This window comes from Dipodomys ordii, unplaced genomic scaffold (assembly GCF_000151885.1).
Source record: "Dipodomys ordii isolate 6190 unplaced genomic scaffold, Dord_2.0 Scaffold151, whole genome shotgun sequence".
Lineage (NCBI taxonomy): Eukaryota > Metazoa > Chordata > Mammalia > Rodentia > Heteromyidae > Dipodomys > Dipodomys ordii.
This window is the reverse complement of record NW_012267367.1, coordinates 2,633,249-2,647,854: the sequence shown is the minus strand read 5'-3', so window position 1 is coordinate 2,647,854 and position 14,606 is coordinate 2,633,249. Positions and strand designations below refer to the sequence as shown.

The following is a 14,606-nucleotide window of genomic DNA, read 5'->3' as shown; positions in this document are numbered from 1 at the left end:
TCATGCGGAGCATGGGTAATGCCCTCAGGAGAGTCCTGCATTGCTACAAAAGGACCAGCCTTTGCTAGTACCTTGGGTTCAAGAACTGGCTTTTTGGGGGCTGAATTTCACTTACTTCTGAGCTAGAAAATTTACAGAAGACATAGTACCTCCCTCCAATAAGGACTATAAAGCAGAAAAGTTGCAACTAATGAGGCATTATTAAAGATCTTTCTTGGATATTGGTGTTCATGGGAGGAAGTCAGTTTGTATTCTTCCAAATAACTATAAATAAAAGTTGCTGAAAATACAAATGGCTTTGTGTTTTGAGAGGAGCAAAGTTTTATTGTAATATTCCCAGGCCTTGGCCCCAGCCACATTATGAACGCTGTAGTCTTTAGGCTAAGCCTGTTGGTTTTTGTTTCCATAGCATTTCCTTATTTCCCACCACCACCCACCTCTGCTGTGATCCTGGCTGAGCAGTGTCCTCCTGTGTAGCTTCTTATCTCTTTCAAGAGTCTTATTTATGACCAATGAGAAACATGAACAGAATAAAAAGCCAACAAAAGTTCCTCCAGCTTTTCTGACTATTCAGATGTCATTCTGCACAAGGTTTAATCATTTTAATGAGGTATTAGATGTGCCGCCCCTACTGAAGTCAAATGTATTGTAATTTAAGGACCATGGATGGCATTGATTTCTAGTCACATCTTCTAATAGTTCTGTTACTCAACATTTTACATCAACAGATTAAATTAGTATTTTCCATGAAAAAGAATTTTTTAAAGGAGAGTTTTCAAACACATAATAAAGAAGTTCATGAAATATAGAAGGTTTTCAGGTCATATCCATCATCCCTGGACCCATTTCTCTGCAGTGATTGGTAATAGAAGCCTTTCCAGGTATTTTAAATGCATCCTTCCAGATGCTTCAGATGTATGTGCTCATTATTTCTCCACTGATCTGACCCAAACACTCCTAGAAGAAATATGCTGAACACCCTTTGCCGTCATGAATAGTGATCTTGGTGCAAGAACACAAAACCTGAGGCAAGGATTAAGTACTGATGGTTTATTTAGGAGGCCCAACCAATCTCAGGCCACTGAGAATGATGATAAAGGAAGAGGAAAAGACAAGGCAAGGTGAGACAAGATCACAGGAAAGAGGAAGAGTAGAAGGGGGGGGAGGAGGAAGATCAGGGAGATGGGAGAGAAGGAGGAGGAGGGGAGGAAAAGGGATGAGGAGAAGGAAGAGGAGGGAGAAAGGGGGGAAGAATGAGGGGAGGCAGAAGAGGAAAAGGAAGTGGGGAAAGGGGAAGAAAAGGAGGGGAAGCAGAAGAGAGAAAGGAGGGGGGAGGAGAGGAAGATTACCTAACTGCTCAGTTTCTATTAACTATTTGGCCCCCCACAAAGATTTAAATCCCCTGCAGTTATGCATTGCTTAGGTTGTTACCTTTAACAGCTGGGCCCTTGGCTTTTATCTGCTTGGAATTGATGACAGAACCCAGAAATTTAAGTACATATCTTTCGCTGCTGGACAGCAGACTGGCTGCAGGGAGGAAGGCAGCATTTACAAGCCGTCAGCTGGTTTGATTTAAGTACCAGAAATACTTGCTTGGATCAAGTAGAACCAGCTATGGAGGTGTCCAAGCTTGAACAGTAGCTGGGAATTTAGGAGATGAAATGATACTAAAGAAATGTAAGGACTGTATATGTATATACATATATACAGCTACTGCCTACCTATATTGTATGTGTCCAGTGCAGGGATACAACCTGCATATGGTAAAGAAGGTTTTCAAAGGAAAAGTAATGATGATAAAATAATAGGCACTTCAGTATGGAAATGGCCATGGTACTCCTTATCCTAGAAGCTAAAAATAAATCTAGCATTTGACTTTTATCTAGGTTCCTCACGAATGAGGCATCAGTAAGTCAGACTGATTGTAACAGTAAGTCTAGTATTGTATACAGACTTGCTTCTGGGAACTTGTCAGCCATGTTGAGCAATTTCCTGAGCAATCCTTTGTACACAAATCTTTCTTCCATATGTGTGATAGTTCCCATCTAGAAAATACAGAAGACATAGAATCAAAATATTTTCCCATAGAAATGAAGCCAAAGTCTAGATTCAGATCGTGTTTACAAGAATTTTACTTACATGACTTTAGAAGATATGAAAAAAAAAGTGTATAAGGACTGCTCTCGCTTGATAGACAATTGCCATCAGTATGTTATCTTACAACCCTGGCTTTTACTCATTGAAAACTCAACAGCAGCCCCCCTCCCTCCAGTCCTTGTGATACCAAGCAACTCATGGACAGGAGTCCAAAGTGGCCCTATTAGGAAGGGACAACACTTTGAGTCTTCTCAAAAACCATGTTAGAAGAAAACACAAAGGCGCTGGGCATCAGTGGCTCACGCCTATAACCCTAGCTACTCAGGAGGCTGAGATTTGAGGATCATGGTTAGAAGCCAGCAGAGGCAGGAAAGTGTGTGAGACTCTTATCTTCAATTAAATCACCAAAAAGCCAGAAGTGTAGCTGTAGCTCAAGTGGTAGAGTACTAGCCTTCGGCTGACAAGCTCAGGGATAGCTTCCAGGCCCTGAGTTCAAGCCCCCAAATCAGTACATAAAAACAAAACAAAAACAAGTATCTTACAGAACTGAGGCTAAGAGGTTTCCTCTATACTAGAACTTACACTCACAAACTATTCACCCATATTTGTGTACTGGATTCTATATAGGTCATTTGACTTTTTAAGATTGTCACAAATGATGCTACAAAGATAATCCTTGTTGGGCTGGGAAGGTGGCTCAGTGGTAGAGCGCTTGCCTTGCATGCCTGAGGCCCTGGGTTCGATTCCTCAGCACCACATAAGCAAAAAAAAAAAGCTGGAAGTAGCGCTGTGGCTCAAGTGGTAAAGCGCTAGCCTTGAGCTAAAGAGCTGAGAGACAGCACCCAGGCCCAGAGTTCAGGCCCCACTACAGGACCCCCCCCCAAAAAAAGATAATCCTTGTTAATTGTTTTGCACTTGTGTAACCATATTTCTGGAATCAATTCCCACAAGTCAAAAAGTACATGTATGTAGCTAAGATATGGAACCAACCCAGATGCCCCCCAGTAGATGAATGGATCAAGAAAATGTGGTATATATACACAATGGAATTCTATGCCTCCATCAGAAAGAATGACATTGCCCCATTTGTTAGGAAATGGAAAAACTTGGAAAAAATTATATTAAGTGAAGTAAGCCAGGCCCAAAGAAACATAGGTCCCATGGTTTCCCTTATTTGCAATATCTAGTATATCTCTGAGTCAAGCGAAAAGGTCAGATAATGTGATGTCAGGAAAATGAACCCTTAGATATGTATTTTAATGTTTTTTCTTTCATACATGTGTTTCTAACGCATTTATAAGATTATCTCTTTGTTGCTTTGTATGTCCCTCCCCCACAGTATAACCCCTGCTTTCACTATATTTGATGTCAGTATAACTTGTGGAGGAGATGGGGGAAAACCAGTTGTTTAAGGATACAGGTGGATCTGATGCAACAATGAGAAGTACAAGTTGTCATGTCCAAAACGAGCTTTACAACGTCGGTGGGGGGGTGGGGGTGGGGGGGGAAGGGGGGGGGGGGAGGGGGAGAAGGAGAAGGATTGGGATGGGGGGGAGGGGGGACAAAGGAGGAGGCTGCAATGCTTGGTAAGAAATGTACGCATTATCCTGCCCATGCAATTGTAACCCCTCTGTACAGTATGTTCACAAATAAAATAAAGTAAAATTTAAAAAAAGTACATGTATGTCAATATTTGTATGGATGTCAACAAATTGCTCTCCAAATTATTCCCAAATATATACCTACTGGTGGCCTTATAAATGCTATTTTACCTCCCAGCATATTAGGTATTATGAAAGGTTTTCATCTTGGTTAACTGTTTTTCTTTTTAAACAAATGCAAATAAGGAATGCTAAATGTCCCATGTAAAGCCATTTTCTGTGCCCTTTACCTCTCTTTGTGGCTCTCAGCCTTGACTTTGTAGATAGAACATTCGAGTGGAAGAGAAATTGGACTTGCAGTGTTTTCTCAGGTAGACCCAGGGTCACGCTGAAGGTTAGACAGATGGGCGGTAAGAATGCAAGACCTTTCCAACAACTGCAGCCATCCAGCAATGGAGCAGGCCTGCCTGCTGAGATAAGGAATTCACTTCTGATAGCTGGAAATTTTTAATTTCAGGCTGGATGAACAACTTCAAAGATGTTCAGGAAGAAATGCCGGAGTTTCGTGGCATAGTATTCAAGGTCAATGTTTCCTAAAACGTGGCAGCTGGACCATAGTGGACACTTGGGAAGACTTTGGGTGGTACAAACTTTAAACACTTAAAAAATGTCAATGCATGGTTGTATATTCTTTTTTTCTACATACTGCATTGCTATAGCAAATCAGATGCCTGAATATATGCGACTGTAGTTCTGCTTAACATATAAGCAGACTTTGGGCATAAATGTGCTCAATGATGTCGAAGCACATTTCAAAATGCAATACTGCTGAAGTGGCAGTAAAAATACTTCTAGATCCCAGCCTGTTACAATTATTACAAGTAATTAAAAAATAAAAATAAAAATTATGGTATGCTAGAGAATTTGAGTATTTGAACTTTGGTAAACAGGTAAAATTAAAAAATAAGAGCTGCAAGTTCTAGGTGAAAAAAAAAAAAACCCATCCTAAAACTATTTGGGAATGTAGGAGAAAACCTATCCTGAAACTAATTTGTAAACAATATGAATATTTTATATGGAGTCAGTCAGGGTTTGCTGGAATACCATCAAAATTGTGTAATGATTTCAGAGAAAAAGAGAATACACACACACACACACACACAATTACTAGTGGCAGCCCTTTTACCCATGAGCATTTCCATGGCCAATCTTGGTGGAAGAGAACAGCAGGATTTGTTTTTGTACTTCCATGATCCTGCCTGCCTATCATGAAACCCATATGCAATTCACCATATTGGGAGCTAACATAAGCTCTGCACTGGAAATCAGGTGTGAATATTTATGTAATGTGTGTGTGTGTCTGTGTGTGTGTGTGTGTGTGTCTGTGTAAGTTGTACAAGGATGTTAAAGGTGTTTTAAGTACATTAAACCAAAACACCTCAAGGTACATCCAAAAACGTCTCTGACTCCCTCAATATGGAATATTTAATATTTGCAAAATAGGTTAGAAAGACCCTGCATATGAATTATGAGAGTCATTCTAACCCTTAAGGGCCTTTCTTCCTGACTTGAACCAAGCAGGATCAACAAGCTTTTGGATGAAGAAAATGTGTTTTCAGGATATTAATTCTATCAACTAATAGAATTAATTAAATACCTCTGCCTGGGTATTTTATAAGCTTACAGTTTTTATTTCTATTTAGTTTAAATCAGGAAAAAGTGGTATATTCCTGTTGGCCTTTTAAAAATACTTGTAAGATGGCTTGCAGAGATTTGTCACATCAGAAAAGTCACCTTTTTATACTGACAAATGAATGACTGTCCAAAAACTATAGATTAAAAATTGTACATCTGTGTTGGTTTTTATTTAGGGATAAGCATGTGATTTTAATAATAAACAGAATTGAGTATGGAACAATTTTGGATAAAACAATTTCCCCAAATGGCCAGGCATAGTACAGACTTACGAGTTTGTGTTATACATACTAACACACATCAAGACAAGATGAAAGTATATAAAGTTACTGTAACTTTTTAAAAACTTCAAACTGAGACATCTTGGCTGGAGATGTACTTTCTCAAGAGGTAGAGTGCTGCCTATCAAGGGCTATGCCCTATATTCAGTCCTTAGTATCACTCACACACACACACACACACACACACACACACACACATTCTTCAACATGAAAAAAAATGAACATTTGAAATTAATTCATCATAGCCATTCTGATATGGTACACTTTAATTGGGAAGAAAAAAATGATTCATAAACACAATTTTCTTAGTAAAAGTTTCTATTTCTTGCTAATAACACATTTTAGTTTACTTCAGAAAATGCATCAGTTTTATTCAAATATATTTTCCCTAAAATATAAATATTTTAAATTAAAATTTTATAAATGTAGAGGATATAATTTCTGTTGACCCTTGCACACATATGAATCAGTCCAAAACATAAGTGGTGAAGAAATAATATTTGTAATTATGGTCATTTTAATCTGTCTATAAATATATAATAGGATCTTTGCAACTTAATTATGAGTATTTAACTCATACTTCATGTAGTACCGAGCACCTTGGATTACATATTGTTGAATTGAACTATTGGCATTAATATACGCATCTTAATATGTTATTTACAATACACAAGTATAATTCTCTTGTATAACAACATTCCAGTGATTTTTTGAAAATATATAGTGAAAGAGTGCAATATAATTTACATCAATACTTTCCTACATTATTTAAGCTATGACTTTACTCTTCAGCATTTGAAAATCAGAAACAGATAGAAAGTCAACAGTCTAAAGCTGTGTTTTCTAAAGCACTGTCGCAGAAAACATAGCTTCACAAGATGCTCTTTTAGAAAGGAGTTCCATAGGTAAATGTGAGGAATGACCACACCTCACCTCTTCTTGAACAATCATCCATGATGCACATAGAGCTTCCAAGGAAGCTAGCAATGGTGGCCTCTGTGTAGCCTTTCCAGAACTCCATATTTAGCAAAGTTTTTCTTATCAAAAGTCCTATTCCACTCCCAAGCTAAAACACCACTCAATCAACGCACCTTGAAGCTACTAGCATATGATGCATATTTTGGGGAAAATAAAAGTGCAACTCAATAGATATAAATGGAGCAAACTCACACTTCTGTCAAGAGTTTCACTTGTTAAAGCTCTTTGCATAGGTATTTACTAACACAGGACTCATGAAACACACAGATCTAATGCAGACTACAGGTCTAGGTAAGCCTCAGGGAAGAAATAAACACAAGTTCTAATTCTGATTGAGCTTTGAGGAAAATGACTCCAAAATCATGGGTGAATTAATCTTCAAACATAAAAGCCAAAGTGTTAAGTCAGTAGTGTGCTCTATACTGTGTCAACGTATTCTTGTAGAAAAATATCAGATGGCTGTCTTATTTTTCTGGAATTCTAGTAGAGCTGCAGATGGTAGCAGTAGATCTGATTACAGTGCAGGGTTCATATGTAAAACCCAGCATCATCTAGAATTAAATGAGCAGCTTCTCCATTACGTGTTTGAAAATGCATGCCCACATACATGTGTTGTGGTAAAACAGGATTAAAAAATATGAGGCTCTTACCACACATAGCAGCATGTAACACTTCAGTTTTCTACACTTAGCATTGGAATGACTGATTGGATGTTTAACTGTAAAGAAGTGAGTTAAATCCATTGAAGGGAATTTATTTTTATGAAGGATGAATGGAGTAAGATTCCCAAGCTCATTAAAAATATTAGTGGCAAGAAAAAGAAAAGAATGAAAGAAATGCGTGTGTAGGAAATGGATTGGTAGGAAAACAGGTCATCAGCTGCTCTGAACTTTCACTATCATGAAGTGGAAACAACTAGTTCACTTCAACCATGGAAACTTACATGCCCCAGAGGCATGATTTGTTTGTTTGTTTGTTTGTTTAGCCCATAAAGGTTTTAGTCTTGGGTTTAAGAGGCCATATCTTGGTGTGTGTATGCTATCCTACAATGAATTATCAGTTTTGTAGACTATTCTTTCACAAAGCTTCACAATGTAAGCACTCTGTCTCAGCTCTGATTCTACCAACTTACAGCTCGGATCTGGATCTGACACTTTGTGTAATTTCTGCACCATGTAAGTGGATGACAGCACTTTGGAATCATTCTACACCACCAACAGATACTTAGTAAAGAAAATAAATGCAACAGCTGCTTCATACTCCAATAAGAAGTAGGTTTTCATTGGAAGTATTTATCTTCCCCTACCAGTGAACGTCATCTCAACTAGAATGAAGAAATCACGATAAAACGGGGGGATAACCGTTCCTGGGGCTAGGTGGTGGGGTTGGGGGGAGAAGATGAAAATATCCATATCTCATCTATTCGGCCTTGGCTTACTTGGGTGAACCAGTTGCTTAGAGACTGGTATGATTAAGATCTGCACATGCTATTCTTAATGGCCATGTCCTTGCTTGTCATTATTTAGAAGCCAGGCTATGTGTATTCCACTGGCCTTCACTGCTTTAACCTTGCTCTGTGCTAAGAAGATTTATTTCTGATATCCCTCATGGTAATTTCTTAGGGTTCCCCTGGTGTTGCTGCATCTGACAGAGGAGCCTGAGACAAAACTCGCACTCCTGAACCCTACAGCTGACTGTGGAGGACTACATCCACTGCCCTGCTCACTATGGGTGGTGTCTGATGTCGCCCCCTTGTGGCCTCACGCTTCTCCTTTCCCAAGGCAAGTCGCCCCTCTCCGTTCAGGCCACCAAGCCCAGTCTTGTAATCTTAGCCGACAGGAAGGAATGAATGATGAAAACAATTGGCTTGGGGCAGGAATGAAGATCCAGTTGCTGAAATTTAAAAAAAGAAGAGGGCGTGAGAGGTTTTTAAAATTAATGCTTGATACCAAACAGTGATTTACACATCAAACGAATCTATACGCACTTCCAGCCTTTCAGTGTTAACTGGAGCAATTATGTTTTAAAATCATGGCCCCCCAATGAGATAAAGGAATCACTCTTTGAACTGGTTCCTTACATCTCACATAGGTTTTTTTTTTTTATTTCCTGAAATAGCTTCCGTGAAATTTATCTATAGCAACTCCATAAATATGGATGCTCCCCTTCTTGACTGTCTAAACAATTTATTTTGGATTCCACAATAGTGATATTTATGTTGGGTTTATTATAGCATGAAGCAATACTAAATCTCCCATCAGAAGATGGTGAGTCTGGGTTCTGACACCTTGTAGATGTGGAATCTTGGCCAAGTCACTTAGCAGTTTTCAGTTCTAGTAAGGGACAGGTCTAAGGTGCAGGTAAGTATTAACTAAGTTATACCACATAAAAATCCCTTGTCAACGATGACCCCAGAGCCCCCATCCAACAGCTGTGTCACCATCGTCCTCTATTCTTATCCTTGTCAGCATGCATGTCCTAAGTCTGTGGAGGTGACCCCTAAAGCTCTGTCTTCTTGGTAGGGCTCCTGCAGAACCTAGCATATGTAGGCAGGGTCAAAGTGTGAAGGTCTTTTAGAAGCTGAGTTTTACCAGGTGATCTAATTTATGAAAACTGGGGGAGCTATTGTCTTCTCTTCTGCGGCCCCCAGTTTTGTGATGATAATGATGATACTATTGGGAAAGAAGAATCACAACCCACGCACACACAAACATCTACCAAAGCAGAGGCTGTATTGATTCGTGTTCAGATACTATCCTACCCAGGATCTTGTTAGATTTTTCTCCCACAAAATGTCTATGAAGCAGCACCTTGTTCCTATCTTCATCTTTACGTGATAAAGCTAAGACTGAGACAAGTTGTGAAGCTTTCTGGAATCCCAGCTCTTGCAGTCAACAGCAGGTGTGAACGCACACACACAAGTCTCTCTGGTAGACCATGACATTGGATGTCACTATCATAGGAGCAACGTTTCCAAAGGAACATTCTCACCTGCCCACTTCTCTCTCTATGAATGGGGGGACTCAGACCCGAAGAAATAAAACAAGTTGGCCAAGACAACGGGTGAGTTGTTTTCAATTTCAGAAAGAAAATTCTGGGGAAAAAAAAAACTGATTCTCAGCCTCTTATGTTTGCTACAACGCATCCCTGCTCTCCTCTCACCCGCTGAAGGGCTCACGGCCTCCCTGCCGCTCTGTGTACTGTGCACTGGGACCTGAGCTCATCAACCTAATGTACCTGCAGTTAAAAAAAAAGCTTTCTTTAAAATTTCCCAGTCAGGTTGTAATTACAGTCAGAAAGGCTGAAATTTAGACATAAGTGATTTTCCTCATGGGTAAAAACAGCCTTGAATTTTTAAGCTACGGCTAACATAAGGGATTGATTGGTGTTCTTTTCCACGTTGCTAGTGTGTTGTTTACCTTTAGGAAAAAGTATGGAGTTGGATGATTGGTAGAGTAGCAAAGTATTCTTAGGAAAATGGACTTTGTCTCAAATCACTATTTCCAAACAGATCCTTCAGTCTATACTTAAAATATTGAATCTCTCTCTCTCTCTCCCCCTCTCCTCTCCCTCTCCCCCTCTCCTCTCTCTCCCCCCTCTCTCTGTCTCTCTCTCTCTCATACACACACATACACACACACACACACACACACACACACACACACATTCCAGTGGTGTTTTGTGGTTTGTTGTAAAAATTAGAAAGGTGGTTGGTTGGGAAAAGTTCTCCAAAAGTGAATGAATACTAACTGTTAGGTAATGGTCTGGCATCATGGGCAGCTTCGTCTAGGTTAGTAGTGCCACCATGTAGAACAGTGGTGCAAAATTTGGAACTAAATGTCCCTTATACTGTGTGCCTTTTCCTTCAGTTAGCCCCTGGTAGGAAATTCCTGATGGTTTCCAGAAAGTTATCAAGAAATCCACACAAGAAGAACGACTGAAGAGATGTGAGTGGGGAACCAGAAAGCCCATAGAAATAACTAGATTTTATAAATGGAGGTTTATTTCTGTTTTAGAAGTTCCCCATCCCTCCTATCAATGGGAAATCAATGAATGCTTGTTGTTGACTAACCTGGTCACGAGGGAAAATCTGAACCAAGAGAAGTTACTGCAAAATTAAGGGCTTAAATGAGAAGCTATGTATTTTTGAGAAATGCCAAGAACTATACTTGCTGGAGAGAGGAAATGTGTTTGATTCTCATCTTCTATGGAACTGAAGTCAGATACTTTTTCATTAGGCTGCAGTGACCATTAGCGAATTATTTAAACCTCTGGGCTATTCATATAAGGAATAGAAATGCTATCTTAACTGATCAAACTAATTTTGTTAGATGTTATTTGATACTAGCCCCAAACTTCTGTACTCTGCTCTGGTCTTTTTCTACTCAAGTAAAGTTGACTGTATTTTTCCCCACCTTTCTACTTTGCTTCTTATTAAGTGTATCCTATTTCCTCTTGTCCTTTCTACTCTTTTTTTTTTTTTTTGGTCGGTGCTGGGGCTTGAACTCTAGGCCTGGGCATTGTCCTTTAGCTCTTCAGCTCAAGGCTAGCACCCTACCACTTGAGCCACAGGGACACTTCCGGTTTTTTGGTGGTTAATTGGAGATAAGAGTCTCATAGACTTTCCTGCCTGGGTTGGCTTTGAACCAGGATCCTCAGATCTCAACCTCCTGACTAGCCAGGATTACAGGCATGAGCCACCAGTGCCTGTCCTGTCCTCTCTGCTCTTTAGAGACCTCCCTAATGGGTAAAGATTGCTCAGCTTATTTCACTGCCTCACTAACATCCAGGATAATGTCAAGGGTACATTAGATGCTTGATACATTTAAAAAGCAACTGTAATTTTTTTAAGATGCTGAGACCCCATTTGATAAGAATTTAATGCTAACCTTATAAAGGATGCTTCCCTTTGATTCAACTATTTATGATTTCTTCTAATAAAAAAGAGACCAAAGAAAAGACCTTTGAAATAATTGAAAACCATTTGATATAAATGAATCCAATTTTTGTATTTCAAGGATCAAATAAAACATAGGCCTATAGGTACTATGTTAACAGTCAAATACTTAATGAAATTAAAGCAGCATTAAGGTGTCCAAGTCATTTTAGCTATGTTGAAGAATGGATATATGAAATCACATTGTCAAAAGAAAGCACACTTACAATCTCTCCTTCTTTGCCTCCGAAGTCTAAGTAGAGCATCCTGATTCCGTCATCGGAAGACATTTTTAGCTTCTCGTAAGGGGATTGGATGATTGTCTTAGGAAAGGCACCCTCCTGTGGTTCAGTAGAAATAGAAAATCCATTCTCATAGTGTATGGTCAAACGGCACTCCTGGTTTCTGTAGGTGCAAGCTGGGGTATTGGAGAGAGGGAGAAAGAGAGAAGTATAAATGGTGGAAATCACTCATCAATCCATTTACCCAGGCACTTAATACTTCTAGTCTGAAGGACTAGGCACAGGACTGGGCACAGATTTCTTACTAAAGTTAAAAGCAACTACACAGTCAGTGTTCACAAAATATTGTCCTTGGATTCATTTTTTTAAAATGCCATTCCTAGGGCTTGAACTCAGGGTCTGAGTGCTGTCCCTGAGCTTTCTTACTCAAGGCTAGCACTCTATTATTTGAGCCCCAGGTGCACTTTGGCTTTTCTTTGGTGTGGGGGGGGGGAGAGAGGGGATAATTTATTGGCAATAAGAATCTCACAGACTTTTCTGCCTGGGCTGGCTTTGAACTCAGATATTCAGAACTCAGCTTCCTGAGTAGCTAGGATTACAGGCGTGAGCCACCGGTGCCAGGTTTTGGATTGATTTTGATATTGTAGTTTAACTCGCCTCATAGAACTGAGGGCTATAAAGGGAGAGAATTCCTTTTATGGGTATTTTCTGGACTTAATCCTTACAAATAGATTATACTTTCTAATGATTAGATATACCTTGCCTCGGCTTAAGCGGGAAACAATAGAGAGTAAATCTGAATAAAACAAATCACCTCTGAATCGTCATTATCATCACCATCATCATCTTCATTACCATCACCATCATCATCATACACCCTTATACACAGTGTTATAATGGCAGTAGGAAAAGAGTGAAATTCCCTTACTATGAGTAACACACTTATGAATATAACATACTTGAGAGGTCAAGAGGGAGTAGTTTAAAAATAATCTAACTTTTAATTTTAAAAGGAAGTTGTACAAAAGTCCTTTTAGAAAGGGTAAGATGAGTTCTTTTAATTTCCCAGATGACCTTGAGCCCAGGAAATGCTGTTGCAGACACCTCTCCTACCTGGCACCTTTGGTGAAGAATGTTATTTCCTGCCCTGGCCTATTGGCCACCAGGAGCCTGGAGGGTGGAGCTATCCACGGGGTGTCCTCCAAATCAAAGGAACCAAAGGAAAGCCTTCAGAGCAGGCCAGATGCCAGCTTTCATCTGAGACTCTTACTGGGTTTAGGGAAAGAGTCCAGGTCTTTTAAAAGTCTGCGAGCTAGACAGAGAGCGGAAGAGGAAAAGAGCCACCAACATCCTATTTCCTATTTAGGAAGAACTGTGAATATATCATTTTAAATCCTTCCTCAAAGAGTTCTGAGAAAGGTTAGAAAGTATCCAATTGGGCATTTATTTTTCCCTCAGGAAACACTACATTTCACAGACTCAGGAAGGTCAATTGGCTCAGGCTTTGATCTACATCTAACTGAGTTGTTTTTTTTAAAGGAAAAAAGCCAAACAGGACATTTTCTTCGCTAGTAAAACACAATTGATCGAAGCTTACTCTATGCCATCATTAGCTTTGCTCAGCTTTCTACAAACATGCTGAGCTGAACATTACCACAAGCTTTTGAAGCAGGACTGTTACTCCAATACCGCAAGTTTCAAAAGAAAACAAACAACAAACCTAAAGCCTGAAGAGGTCGATCCCATAAGTTTGGCTCTCAAAACTTAAGCTCTCTTGACCCTGTGACCACACCCTGGCACGTGACAGATGGAGGGATATGGGGTAGGGCCTTGGTAAGATCTCTCAGCTTTTCTCCTCCATTCAGAGAGAGAGCTTCAGGGTTGGGAGGATGAAATAGGACTTCTATGGCTTGCAGAATGCAGTAGCTTTCACTTGGCACTCTGATGATGGTGTGGCATTTCTCAACTTGTACTTAGGGTAGATCTCTTCCACGGGTGTGTTCTTTAACAGGTCTGAGTCTTTCTGGGCAGAAACCATGAGCTCTACTTTCAGTCACTCCTCCAGTTCAAGGACAAGGAAAGAGAGTGACATAGATTTAGTGATGGCTACCCATGTTAACTCACTCTTGCTTTTATTATTATTATTATTAAATAATAAACCCTACTTGGTCACACCTCAAAGTCCCCTCCCTTTAAGAAAATACTCTGGGTTACAGGTAGGAGAATGATGATTGACTATCCAAGCTCCCAATTTTTCTTGAATGAAGATGATATAATAAAAACCCTCCATGCTATTTTAGTTGGGAAGAATTTAGGTGTATCTCCGATATCTCAAGTGCCTCAAAAGGTAATGGAAACTGCCTTGGGACCAGCATAGAGGAGGTGTCCTCTCTGTAAGTGGTATTGGTAGCTTATCCTGCAGTACTCACCGGTGGTAACTTCAGTGATGAGCTCCGCTGAGTTGTGACACCCCTGTACTATGCTCCTGGTCCAATGGGAGAGGTCTCTGCTGATCTCTGCCCTGAAGAGATGTGTTTCAATTCCTTGCTTGGTACCAGTTCGTGTTGCAAATGACAGATCCATACCAGCCTGAGGTGATCCCTTCCCTGGACCTGAGTGGACCAGCCTGGAGAGAGAAAGAGAGACAGAGAGAGAGAGACAGAGAGAGAGAGACAGAGAGAGAGAGAGAGACAGAGACAGAGACAGAGAGACAGAGAGAGAGAGACAGAGAGACAGAGACAGAGAGAGACAGAGAGACAGAGACACACAGAGACAG

At 40.0% G+C, this 14,606-nt stretch overlaps 1 protein-coding gene across 1 annotated transcript in view; it reads right to left on the bottom strand.

Moving 5' to 3' along the window:
- Window positions 1–5,905: 5,905 nt before the first annotated feature.
- Window positions 5,906–14,606, bottom strand: part of Sntb1 (syntrophin, beta 1 (dystrophin-associated protein A1, 59kDa, basic component 1)) — a 264,000-nt gene continuing 255,299 nt past the window's right edge. Inside the window, 3 exon segments of the mRNA XM_013032210.1 lie at window positions 5,906–8,545; window positions 11,816–12,006; window positions 14,260–14,456. Of these exon segments, the coding sequence (XP_012887664.1) occupies window positions 8,453–8,545; window positions 11,816–12,006; window positions 14,260–14,456 (481 nt within the window). The 3' untranslated portion in view covers window positions 5,906–8,452.